The sequence below is a fragment of the Choloepus didactylus genome, chromosome 7, assembly GCF_015220235.1.
Source record: "Choloepus didactylus isolate mChoDid1 chromosome 7, mChoDid1.pri, whole genome shotgun sequence".
In the NCBI taxonomy this organism is placed as follows: domain Eukaryota; kingdom Metazoa; phylum Chordata; class Mammalia; order Pilosa; family Megalonychidae; genus Choloepus; species Choloepus didactylus.
The window spans coordinates 8,760,757-8,774,682 of NC_051313.1; the positions used below are offsets into that span (position 1 = coordinate 8,760,757).

General features: G+C 41.9%; 1 protein-coding gene across 8 annotated transcripts in view; it reads right to left on the minus strand.

The window, feature by feature from the left end:
* The window catches only part of ECT2L (epithelial cell transforming 2 like), a 116,876-nt gene that overhangs the window by 37,279 nt on the left and 65,671 nt on the right, over positions 1–13,926 (minus strand). For 7 of the 8 annotated variants that reach the window (XR_005218044.1, XM_037844205.1, XM_037844203.1 and 4 more), the window contains 5 exons: positions 8,400–8,652; positions 7,392–7,560; positions 6,582–6,717; positions 4,897–5,065; positions 2,521–2,649 (listed from right to left, as the gene is read on the minus strand). Coding sequence is in view for 7 of the 8 variants with exons in the window: in XM_037844205.1 (XP_037700133.1) it covers positions 2,521–2,649; positions 4,897–5,065; positions 6,582–6,717; positions 7,392–7,560; positions 8,400–8,652 (856 nt within the window). In the remaining variant the exon portion in view is untranslated. The remainder of the gene's footprint in view (positions 1–2,520; positions 2,650–4,896; positions 5,066–6,581; positions 6,718–7,391; positions 7,561–8,399; positions 8,653–13,926) is intronic. The other variant, XM_037844207.1, reaches the window with a different exon arrangement.

The window sequence follows — 13,926 nt, forward strand, 5'->3', positions numbered from 1 at the left end:
TAAGGAGGATAAGAACTGGGACATGCCATACAAAGACTTTTAAAAATATGGTCCTAAATACGCTCAAAGAGCTAAAGGAAGACATGGACAAAGAACCAAAGTAAATCAGGAAAACAATAGATGAACACAAAGAGAATATTATTATAGAGAAGGAAATTATGAAAAGGAACCAAACAGACCTGAAGGCCACCATTACAGAAATTTAAAATTCCCTAGAGGAGTTCAATAGCAGATTGGAGTTGGCAAAAGAAAGGAATGGAGAACTTGAAGATAAGGAAATTCAAATCATTCAGTCTGAGGAGCAGAAAGAAGAAGGAATGAAGAAAAGTGAAGAAAGCCTGAGGAACCTGTGGGACACCATCAAGCTCACCAATATACACATGTGAGAGTCCCAGAAGAAAAAAGAGAATAAGGGGCAGAGAGAATATCCAAAGAAATTATGTCTGAAAACATCCCAAATTTAATGAAAGACATGAAATACACATCCAAGATGCTCAGTGAACTCCAAACAGGTTAGACCTGACTAGACCCACATCACAGCATATTTTAGTCAAATTCTCAATTGCCAAAGGCAAAGAGAGAATTCAGAAATTCAAAAGAGAGAAACAACATGTCACATATGCGGGAGCTTCAGTAAGATTAAGTGCAAATTTCTCATCTGCAACCATGGAGGCCAGAAGGCAGGATGACCCATTTAAAGTGCTGACAGCACAAAAGTGTCACCCAAGAATTCTATGTTCAGCAAAACTTTCAAAAATGAGAGGGATTAAAACATTCCCAGGTAAGCAAAATCTGACAGAGTTTTTCACCTCTAGACTGGCCCTAGAGATGTTAAAGAGAGTTCTGCAGGTTGAAAGGAAAGGACAACAGACAGTAGATCAAAGCCACATGAAGAAATAAGGATCTCTGGTGAGAGTAACAACAGGGATAAATATAAAAGCCAGTACCACTGTATTTTTGTTTGTGACTCCAGTTTTTACTTCCTAAAGGATTTAAAAATCAAACAAATAAAATGATAAATCAGTGGTTTGGGACTCAACATATAAGCATATAAATGTGACAAGAACAACATAAAAGTGGGGGATGGAGGGGTATAGGAATGTAGTTTGTTAATACTATTGGCATTAATTTGGTATCAAAGCAAATGAAATTGCTATAGATTCAAGATGTGAAATTTAAGCCCCATGGCAACTTGAAAGAAAATACTGAAGACCATGCAAGCTTACAGAGATAGAAACTGGTGTACAAGGAGCAGGAGTGGGGTAGTGGGAATGAGGAATTAATGCATAATGGATATAGGGTCTCTGTTTGAGAAGGTGGGTAAGTTTTCGTAATGGAAGGTGATGAGGGTACTGCAATAGTGAATGCGATTAATCCCAATGAATGGTATGCTTGGGAATTATTGAGATGGGAAAGTTTATATTGTATATGTGATCCCACAATTTAAAAAAGAGATAAGGCAACTAAAATGACAATAACCATTAAAGGCAATACGTGATCCTGGATGGGATCTAGAAAGGGAGGAGGAAAGGTTAAAAAAATCAGAATATAGACTGTAACCTTTATATCAATGTTAAATTTCTCAAACTTGATAACTGCACTTAAGGTGGTCACATAAGTGAATATCTTTGTTCTTAAGGAATGTACGTGGCTGTCCCATGTGCTCAGGAAGCACGATGTACACAGTCTACACTCAAGGGATTAATGGGGATAAATAGATGAAAAGACACAGTCAGATAGAAAGATGATAGATAATAGATAAATAGATTGATGATAGACAGATTATAGGTAGACAGAATGATATGGAAAATGTGGCAAAACATTTAAACTGGTGGACTTGGGTATCTGGAGGTGATGGTGGAGTTATGTTTGGTTCTCTGTGTGGGGTTTGTATTATTTTTCTAACTATCCTATAAGTTCAAAGGTATTGCAAAATATAAAGTCTATCAGCAACCTCAGCAGTCTTCAACAAAACTCATGTTTACAAAGCACCTCACTAGTTTTACTATTTCAGTATTATGTAAGTATATTATTATTTATTTGTATGGTTCAAATATTTATGTTACTTTGATATTGACAAGTCCTGGAGGTTAGGTAAGGTACTATTATCCTAATTTTCAGAAAGGGGAGCAGAGACCCATGAGCTTGCCTAAAGCGGCACAGCTGCAAAGTGCCAGGAGTGGGATTCGAACCTGGGTCCTCGGTCACTGCCGGGCTCCGCACGCCGCCCCCCACCAGCAGGGGGCGTTTCCTCGGGCGGAGCCCTCGTGGTTCCCATGGCGCTGTCTCCGCCCCCTGTGCTGATTGGCTGTGTGTTCCAGAATAGGCAGAAATGAGGCCGAAGGGGCAGCCACTGTGACCTCTGACCCTGACTCTCCTCGGCCCCCAAACATCCGGGGAGATGAGGTTTCAGGAGAGAAAGAAACAGGAGCAGACGGCGGCAGGGCCACCTGCAGCGGCTTCCCCAGTTCCCACGCTGCCGCCGCGCGTGCGCGATCTTCCGCGGGTCTCCGGGCTGACCTGAGGCCGCCAGCGGGGCGAAGAGGTCCACGTGGCCGCCCTCGTCCGCAGGCGCCACGGAGCTCCCCAGCGTCTCCCAGAAGCCTCGCACCTCCGGCCGCAGCACGTTGCTGAGTCCAATGCTGCAGCCTGCGGAGAAACCGAAGCGTCCCGTGAGTTTGTGCCGTTGCCGGGTCCCTGGGCAGCTGCCGACGTGCAGCCGCGCACTGGGGAAGCCACCATGTGCCTGTGACCGTGTCCGAGCCCTGCGGGACCTGTGCGTGCACCGCGAGGGGCTGCACACGACACTGCACACCAGGGCTCAGGACGTCGTGACCCGGGGGGGGCAGACACTCGTGGCTCGGGGGTCGCGGGGAAGAAAGCCGAACAGAGGAAGACGTTTGCCTCACCTCCCAAGCAATTCTTTCCACTCCAAAAATTGTTCCAACTGGCATTCCTCAGGAAATAAGACTTTGCAATAGTCATTTGGCACATCTGTCTATGGCTTAATCCCAAGAGAAGGAAATAAATTTGAAGGGATTAGACCACCCAGTCGTACCCATAAGAGCACCAAAGCCGTGAGGGCAAAAACATGCCAGGCAGGAGCTGGAGAAGGGGAACATTCTTGGGATTCTGTTACACACACACACACACACACACACACACACACACACGCACATACACACACCTGGAGGGGAAAAAAGGAAGGGAACAACTAGTGAAGTTTAAACATATTAAAGAGAACCTAGATTTGAAGGCAGCCACAAAGTCCACAACTGCAACTTCTATTATTCAAAAACTTGAATGGAAAGCAGTAATTTCCATTATTTTAGACCGCTAACTTTACTAACTTACTTTACACCACTCCTAAGCAATGCAGGACAAAATGTTTTCACCGGTTTCTCTGTGGGTCAGCTGCACGTTGGGTAATGAAAAGCCTGGCGCGATGGCGCAGAGTTGGACCTTCTAACAGGCTGGGGTCATCTGTCCCGGGGGTCGCCGTGGCATCGTGGCCGGCACCGCACGGAGGTGTGGGTGGGCAGAGGGTGTCGGCCAATCCCGGGATTTGCAACCAAGTACCCAAGCAAAAGTATCGCAATTGTCAATCAAAAAATAAAGAGTTTGGGGTGGAGGTAAGACATCCAGAGACGCGTAAACACCACTGAAATTCTCCTTTCCTCTCACGTCGTGGGTGTTCTGTGTGATGGCTCAGCCTAGCTGCACGTGTGTAAAGGAGCCCCACAGACTGTCCATTCTCTCAGTCACGGAAATTAAATTATTAAGAAACCAGGCACAGAGCTCTGGCAATTCTCTCCTTCCCATTCAGAAGTCCACATCCACAAAGAAGGACCTCTTCAGGGACTGGGGCAAAAGATTTTGTTTCTGTTGTTGTTTTTAAGGCAAAAACCTTTGGGGAAAAGACCACAATTATACAGAAGGAAACTTTAGTTTTCTGCAGTATTTTGTTATTGTTGCTACTACTTTAAAAAACAAAACAAATACACAAGGAAAAGGCAGAGTTTGGAAACATTTCTCATCTGGGGAAAGAAAAGACTGAGATCCGGAAGCTGCAATAAGCTCTCCCTGTCCATGTGAAGTGAAGCTACTACTGGAGTAAATCACGCAATAGAAAACTCTCCCCATTTAGAGAAGAGATGCCATGTAATTAATCAGGAATTTAAATCCCAAACAGTGTCTGGGAATTGCCTTGGAGGGATATATAAAATTGAAGTTGGAACACAGCCTGCTCCAGGCATAAGGTAAACTGGACAAGGAAAGCCAGTCAGACAGCAATGCAGTTGGGTTTTGCTCAAAATGAAACTCCCCGGAATGTTCCAAGCCTGCTGGGTTCCAGCCACAGAGAAAGCGAGTGGAAGGGTGATTCCAGAACCCACTCCGCCATTTTGTGGGTTCCCTGCCAGCTGGACCCTTGACCATTGGCTTCCCACCCTACTCTTGTCCCACAAGGATGGGAGGTTTCACGTTGGGAAACTTGAAAACAATTCTATTTCAGGTATAAACAAGGATGGAGGCAAGGTATACGATGGGGAAGAAGAGAAAGTTAAAGTTGACTTCCAAAACCTTCATCATCTCCTCTCCCTCCAAAAAAGGTAACTCCCGAGACTTTTGAAAGGTGTCCCGTGAGACTTAATGTGGTCAGCCAAGCCCTTCGCTTGCAGTCTGAGCCCAGGGAGAATGTAATGAATTTCATGGGTGACACCAACTTACAGAGCTTGGTGTTTGAAGCTATTAACATTGCTTCCTTTTCTTCATAAAACCAAAATCAACACTTTTTAGCAAATTGGAACTGAAATAGTAGCTGAAGGTCACACATGTGGACAAACACCACCTAAGCACAGAGCCGTGTGGTGGTTCTTGGCCAACGCCCCGTCCTACCTTGGAGGAGGTCGATTCCCCTGCTGTCCCCACCGCTGAATATCCCCAGGCTCTGTGCCATCCGCCCGCCCAGGGCCTTGGCCGTGAGGTGGAGCAGGCTCTCCAGGGTCAAGCCACTGTGCTCGTACACCACAGACACCACCCCGGCCTTGACGCTGTCCACAACCATCTGGAAAATGAAACTGAAGGTGGAGGAACCGACACCCACTATCTTAGAATATTGATCAGTGAAAGAAATATGATAGATATGCAATATGCTGTGATCCTGTATTGGTTTCTTTCAGAAATTATGGAAGCTTATCTTCTTCCTTGGCTTCCAAAAATTATTCTGTTTCTTATTATAAAAGGAGAAAATTAAATACACTCAAAGCTCCATCACTCAGGGATAAATGCTACTAACATTTTAGATTATTTCCCCCCTAGCCTTTTTTCTTTGTACACTCCCACAACAGAGACATATCTACAAATAAAAAATAAAATCATAAAATTATACAATTTTGCAATGAACTCCTTAAAATGGATTTTAGAGTTTTCCTCTTGATTGTGAATTTTTAAATTACCAGGATTGATTGAAAGATATTTGCCATTTAAATAAATATCAAAACCACTCTTCTTTGAATTCAGTCACCAAATTGTGACTGAGTTAATTTACAGCTGCAGACAGATTGGAAAGCCATCGAAGCTGTGGATTTCTCCCAAAGCCTTGGACCTCTTTCTGGAGGGCACAGTTGAGCTGCACAGAGAACTGCCACACAAAAATGCCCTGCTCTTTACCCCCACCCCAGCACAATCATAATCCAATAAGTAATTATGGCATCATCAGCACATAAAGAAGACCAGTGGGAGCTGGGTTTATTTTATACCTATTGTCCCCCCATGCTTGTCACTGCTCATCTCTGGGCCCAGCATGATGTCTTTCAAACATTAGGGAAACTGTGGCCACGTGAAGATTTGCTTTCATGTGGATCCACTGAGCTCCTGAGCTCTAAATGGTGAGAGTCAAGATGCCGGAGGAGAAATGATTTCAGATCTTAAAAGCAATCATTTTGTTAGAAATAGTAATTATATTACAAAGTTTCCAAGTAGATCAATGATTATAGCCTATTGAATGTTCTCTCCTAGATACGTCCCTATGTGTGTGTATTAATATGTATATATGTACATATATACACACATGCATATGCTCACACTTACATTAAAAACACATGCTTCCTAGTCTTCTCTGTGCTTCCTTTATTCTTCTTAGTATTTGTATTTAAATTAAATATATAACTTCATTCAAGAAAGAGTATATTTTAATTTAATGGCACCCTCATTAAACGGATCACAAAATAGTATTTCTGACATTCTTTTCTTCTTTTGAGGGGCACTGGTTGAACAATATTAAATTCTTTGGGATTTTCCAAAGAATTTTTTTTTAATGATTCTTAAGCACCTTGTTCTTTTCTGGATTAAGCATGCAGAACTCACTAAGAATTTATTGGATTCTTATCAAGTGCAAGGCAGTTTTGGCCTTTAATGATTTTTAAAAATAATTTTGATTTATGCTTAACCTTTTTGCTTCCAATTTTAAAAACTCTCTTGGGTCTGTGAGTGGCTGCTTGAATGAATCATTCTGACACACATGGAGGCTAAGAGACTGCCACACACACAGATAAGGGCTGGCCTCCTAGCACACTTCCTACCTCATACGCTGGAATCCGAGATGAAATTAATATCAAGTGTGGCTGTAAAGCTGAAGAGCTGTCACCCTTTTTATAAACCCCACGGCAGTTCTTCTTTGATAACAAAGGGTAGGAATGGCTTCCAGAAACATTGCTTCTATGGGAAAAAGGGGGGATGAGTGAAGTTTTCCTTTTCTCCTAACCCAGCCTTGAAAAGTAACCACTAAAACATTCTCTGGCTGTCAGCTCTTCTGTACCTGGGGATGCCTCAGGGCCCCAGGCTGCGGGGGGTGCCAGGTGGCAGCCTGGGCAGGGGGGGCCAACTGCCCCTGGGTCATGCTCTGCTCCCCCTACGTGCAAGCCAGAAGGTATCACAGAACTTGCTTAGCTTTTGTGGGGACTTAAAACGAGCCTAGTAACATCCTCAGGGGTCCAAAATCAACATTTGACATTTCAAATTTCCTCAATCCGTCATCAGGGCTTTCTGATCACATCTCCTACATCTCCTTTCTCCCCAGCCACCCCCACCCCCTCCCCCACATCAACTCTTATTCCATAAAAAACATTTGTGGAGAAATGTTATTTTTGCTCAATAACTTTTTATACAAGATGTGCTAAAGCCACAGGTTAAGCTCTTTGTGGGGTTAAGAATATTCAAAATAAAAAATGTGAATGCTATACATTTCAGAAAGCATGTTGAAGACTAAGGGATCACTACTGATGATATCCCACGGGCTCTGAGTCGTAGAAGACCCTTGCACGCAGGCTGAGTCATTGAGGAATGAATTCTTGGCATCATCCCACGGCCTTCAGGAATGGGGGCTTGCTTACCGCTGGGGCAGAGCTTCCAAGGATGCCAGCACGAGCTGTTTCTCCAGAGCTCCATGGAGTTCCACCCGACCCTTCGCAGACTGGGAGAGCCGCGGTTGGCGTTTGGATTTTAACAATCTGGAGCAGCATGCTCCACTCACCCAAGGGGGTCGAGCTCTGAACAGCTCCTCTGAAAAACAGACAGCAGCGGGCCAGGCTGTTCACCCCACACTGCTCTCCGCCAAGTCTACATGGACACAGACATCCAAAACAAAGCTGTACTGGGCAATATGCCCCCTGACAGGAATGACAACCGCTTCCACAGGCCCCATTCGGACTTCTCAGCTTCTCATCCTCTGAGCCCTGTGGCGGTGACTTAGCCATCATTCCAGGTCAAGACAAAGCTCAAGAGCAAGCCACTCTTGTCTTGAGGAGACCTGTTCATCAACGTGTGGGCTTCACATTCCTTCCCGCCCTTTTTCTTGGCTTTAAGTAATTTCCTATTTGTTACAGTCTCACCAGAGGGTGAGTCAATTTAAAAAAAAAAAAAAAAAGAAAAACTCAAATGGATTTTGTTGCTTCCTTCCACAGATAGTGAGACTCGGAAGGCTTTGTAAAGCACGTCTTATCCCCTTCCAACCTCCCCTTCTATAAACTGCCATTCTTCCTGTTTGAGTCCCATTTTCACTTCTCCTCCTTTCCCAGCAATCTCAGCTCTCCTGTCTACAGCCTAGTTATCTGTTTGCTCCTGCCTGTGTCCTTACACTCATCCCTGTTGGTCTCCTCCTCCTTGATCTTATAGGCCTGAGAAACCAGCAGCATTTGAGGCTCTGTTTTCATCTTTACATATTTCAACTGAAAAAAAAAAAAAAAAAGAAAAAGAACTCATCCTGAACATACTTTTGTCACTGCCACTCACAATAATCCAGAAGGAGCACTACCCTCCTCTGTGGGGATTTATATGTAAACCCATTTGTTTCTATAATACTTGGATAAGATATAAGGTATTTTTTTTTAAAGACCACTCACTATTACGTAGTGCAATTTTCTCCCAAATTACTTTCCGTAGGCACTTTTCTCTTCGTCTCTCCTGGAGCTCCTCGTTTTCCTCTTTGGGTTCGTTCAGGGTCCCGTAAACGCCAGCAGCCTCCCTGGGTGTCAGCCAGTCTAAGTGGGACACACAGGAGAGGTAGTGGTGCTTCCAGGCGCCGAACTCATTCTCTGTTGGAGTATAGGGCAGGAACCATCCAAACTTAACGCATTTGGGCCGCCATAAGCAATCCTTCAGAAAGAGAAACAGGAGAGAGATGGGTGGCAAACTCTTTTTAGAGACAGTTTTCTAGCTGGAATTTTTTATTCCATTGAGATTTCTACTGCCATCTAAACTTGACCCTGAGAAATAAGAAATGTAAGAAAAATATTCTTTGATGAAAATACTATATATGAATACGTATATTGGTCATCTTTCTGATTTACCTATCTACTTATGACACTCATCCAGTGCTCCCATAGCTTCTGGTTACTTCACCCCTAGATTCAGAGGACTGTGCACTAGCAATGCTGTAGTCATTTGGTTCAGCCCAAATCCCCACTGGGAACAACTTTGATTGAAACATATGATATTACTGATACACAACCATTTTTTTGCAAATAAAAGCAGCAGATTTCATTTGGTTCAAACTAATTGAATAACTAGATGAAATATTATAAAAACAACCATTTGAAGGCATCATAGAGCCACCAAGGCAACAAGACCAGTGTACCCAAAATAGCAGAGAGGAGGGAAACTGGAGAGGTGAGTCTAACGTTCATTTTAAGGCACTTGCTAATTCCAAAATAAAGCCTAGTGGGGAGACGACAGAGCAGAAAGCTGTGGCAGGGCTTAGATGCTTTAAGGAAATTGAGGCAGTCTCACTGGGACGAGAGGACACACAGGGAAATTCAGGGCCCGTGAGGTGAAAGCATCCTGTAGTCACACCCGGCTCTCAGTAAAGACCCTTTTCAGTAAGGATGATACTGAATTAGGCAAACTGTCAGAGGGCTGAAGCCAGCTTTGAGACATCTTGTTCCCTGATTTGATTAAAGTGATCAATTCCTAACCTAACAAAATAACAGAATCAGAAGTGAATTACCCCTGGGGGATGATAACATCATCCAGAAACTCAAATCACTACATCATTTTTAATATGTAATATCTGGTACTCAAACAAAAATAACAAGGCACATACAAAGACAAAAGTGTCTGCTGCTTCTGTTGGGATTTAGTAAATATAGAGAACCCTCAGGAGATCCAGACATTGGGATTATCTCACATGTATGTAAAAAAAAACTGTAATTAATATGTTTAAGAAATTAAATGGCTAGGAAATTTTTGGCAAAAGAATAAAATCAACATTCTAGAACTGTAAAATATAATCACTGAAATTTAGAAATCAATGGATGGGTTTAAGAGCAGACTGAATCCAGCTGAAGAGATAATTAGTGAACTGAAAGACAGGCTAGAAGAAAAATCCTGACTTAAAAACTGAAGGTCAAAAGGTTAAAAAATCTATATGAGAGAATACAAAACATGGAAAATGAATGTAACATGCGAGTATTGAAATCCCAAGAAGAAAAGAGAGAATAAAGCAAAAGAAACACATGAAGAGCTAACATCTGAGAACCTTTCAAAACTGATGAAAGACATTAAATCTCAGATTCCAAAATCACTGCAAAACACAAGAAGGATAAACACACACACACACCTAAATACATCATAGTAAGGTTGCTGAAAACAAAAGAGAAAGAAAAAAATCTTAAAAGCACCAAGAGAAAATAGAAACATTATCTTTAAAGAAGCAACCATAAAACTTCTGACTGCTCAAAAAAAGTTATGTAAGCCGTGGGACAAAGGAACATTCTCAACATTCCATTAAAAATTAACTGCCAACTAAAATCCAAATTCCCAGTGAAAATATCCTTCAAATATGAAAGTGAAAAAGAAATATTTTTAGACGAACAAAAACTAAGAGAATTTATCAGCAGCAGGCCTGTAGGAAAAGAAAGATTAAAGGGAATAGAGAAGGAAAAGGACCCCAAAAGGGAACTCAGACATGCAGGAAGGCCTGAAGATCAGCAGAAAAAGTAAACATATGGTTACATGTAAATAAATGTTGACTAAATAAAAGAAAGGTGATCAAGTCTTGTGAGGTTGAAAATATATATATAAAATGCGTGTGTCTGCATATAAATTATATATATATAATTAAAATATTTGACAACAGAAGCACAGAAACTGACAGTGGGGTAATTGTAGTGAAGGGCCCCTAAGCTCCTTGCATTGCCTTAGAAGTGGTAAAATGACACAAGGATGCATCTCTATGGCAACCATAAAAGAACTGCTAAAAACTTATAATTAGCAGTCTAAAAAATATTTAGTTAATCCAAAAGAAGACAAGAAAACATGAAGCATTAAATTCACAGAACAAATTAAAAATAAATAGTAACCCCTGAGTACCTCTTTGTTGCTCAGATGTGGCCCGCTCTCTCTCTAACTGAGCCATCTCGACAGGTGAACTCGCTGCCCTCCCCCCTACGTGGGACCCAACTCCCAGGGTTGTAAATCTCCCTGGCAACGCAGAGTATGACTCCCGGGGATGAATGTGGACCCGGCATCGTGGGACTGAGAGTATCTTCTTGACCAAAAGGGGGATGCAAAATGAGACGAAACAGTTTCAGTGGCTGAGAGATTCCAAATGGAGTCAAGAGGTCACTCTGGTGGACATTCTTATGCACTATATAGATAACACCTTTTAGGCTTTAATGTATTGGAATAGCTAGAAGTAAATACCTGAAACTACCAAACTCCAACCCAGCAGTCTGGACTCCTGAAGACAATTATATAATAATGTAGATTACAAGGGGTGACAGTGTGATTGTGAAGACCTTGTGGATCACACCCCCTTTATCTAGTGTATGGATGAGTGGAGGAATGGGGATAAAAACTAAAGGACAAATGGGGTGGGATGGGGGGATGATTTGGGTGTTTTTTTCACTTTTATTTTTTATTCTTGTTCTGGTTCTTTCTGATGTAAGAAAAATGTTCAGAGACAGACTGTGGTGATGAACGCATAACTATGTTATCATACTGTGGACAGTGGATTGTATATCATGGATGATTGTATGGTGTGTGAATGTATTTCAATAAAACAGAATTTAATTTAAAAAAAAACCAATAAATAAATAAATAAATAAATAAATAGTAAGATGGAGGATTTAAACTCAAATACAGAGGAAGATTGTGGACAGATGGGGAGAAGGAAGCCCCAAGAATCAGTCCCTCCACCAAAACAACTGTTGAACTGGTGAGAACTGATGAATCAACTATTTTGAAACTCTGGAGTCTACTGGAACAGAATCTACTGGAGCAGGATCCAAGGAGGAGCCTGAGGAGGAGGCTGGTAAATTGCAGTATATACTAGTGAGTTCCATCCTCTCTGTAACAGCTGCCGTCTCCCATACCCCAGCCATGCAGTAGACAGTAGTGGACACTTTCTTCCAGGCTCCTGGGACAGCCAGCTGGTGCCAAGTTGGGCTACAAGGATGCAGTCCTCCAAACTTCAGGGGTGTGTGGTCACATCACTGATCACTGCTTTTGGTCAGCTACTTCAGATCACTGGGGGCTGGCTCTGAGGGTGGCCACTGTTCCAAACGCCATCAGGCAAAGGCAGCAGGGGAGTATTAAAGACAGTACCTTCCCTCAAAATTATGGAGAACAGTTAAAGGGCGGCAATGACAGGGTGAGTGCTGAATCAGGAAAATGAACACAGCTTTAAAGCCAGGGCTCCTGGTGCCCTTGCTAGCCACCACTCAGCCACTTCCCAGCATGGTGCGGAGCCAGCCTGCATCTGCATGTGTGTCCTGGCCCAGTTCCAGAGGGAGCACAATGGCCCCAGAGTGCTGACTGGGGTGTATGTACGTCAGTGCCAATCTATCAACCAAACTTTAACTAGACTGACCAAAAAAAAAAAAAAAAAGAAAAAAGAAAAAAAGAGGATGCAAATTACTAAAATCAGAAATGAAATGGGGGGCATCACTACTGATCCCACAGAAATAAAAAGGATTATAATCAGATACTATAATTCATGTAGACATAGAATGCTTGAACATGCCAACAAATTAGACAACCTGGATGAAACAGATAAATTCCTAGAAACAGGAACAACATATACTGACTCAAGAAATAGAAGAGCTCTACAAACAAATAATTGGAAAAGAGATTGAATCAATAATCAAAAACCTCCCAACAAAGAAAATCCCAAGACAAGATGGCTTTACAGGGGAATTTTACCAAACATTCCAAGAAGAATTAATACCAATCCTGCTCAGACTCTTCCAAACAATTGAAGAAGGAACACTCCCTAATTCATTCTGTGAGGCCGAAATCATCCTCATACCAAAGCCATATAAAGATACCACAAAAAAAAAAAGAAAATTAAAGACCAATATCCCTTATGAATATAGATGCAACTAATCCTCAACAAAATATTAGCAAACCAAAACAAACAACACATTAAAGTGGGGACTCAAACAGTTATTTGCACACCGATGTTCATAGTGGCATTATTCACAATTGCAAAAAGATGGAAGCAACCCAAGTATCCATCAACCGATGAATGGATAAGCAAAATGTGGTACATATGCACAATGGATTATTATTCAGCCGTAAAAAGGAACGAAGTTCTGAAATATGTGACAACATGGATGGACCTTGAAGACATCATGTTGAGTGAAATAAGCCAGACACAAAAGGACAAATGTATGATCTCACTGATGTGAAATAATTAGAACAAGCAAATTCATAGAGTCAGAAAATAGAATACAGCTTACCATGGGCCAGAGTAGGGGTAGAGAATGCAGAGTTAATGCTTAAATTGTAGAGTTTCTATTTGGTGATGGAAAAGTTTTGGTAATGGATGGTGGTGAATGTAATTAGCAACACTGAATTATACATGTAAATGTGATCAAAAGGGAAAATTATAGGTTGTATAGATGTTACCAGAATAAAAAATTTCTTAAAAACCTAAATGCATCAGTATTTACATAAATGTGAACAGACTAAATGCCCCAATTAAAAGTCAAAGATTGCCAAATGATGTATGTTAAAAATTAACAACCATCACCATATTCTGTTTACAAGGCGTACATCTTTAAAAAAGGACATAGAATGCTTGAAAGTAAAGAGGATAGGAAACACTACCATGCAAACAGTAACCCTCACTTCTGAGGAAGATTCTAAGTCCAGAGCTCACTGTAGATTTTTGCATGTGGCCCTTCCATAGAGCTAGCAATTCACTGAGGACCAGATTTCAACACAAGCCCACCCTGGAAATGTACAATTTAAAGAACTTGTATTTAACTTGTATTTAAAGTACGTCCACCATTACACTTGATGAAGTCTTGTAAAAGAAAATGAGGAGACAGGCCAGTGGTAGAATTAATGGTAGAGAATGTTGATTTTAAACAGCTGCTGCTGTGAACTGCTTTTAATTGTGGTGAAAAGATCTGTATTTGTATT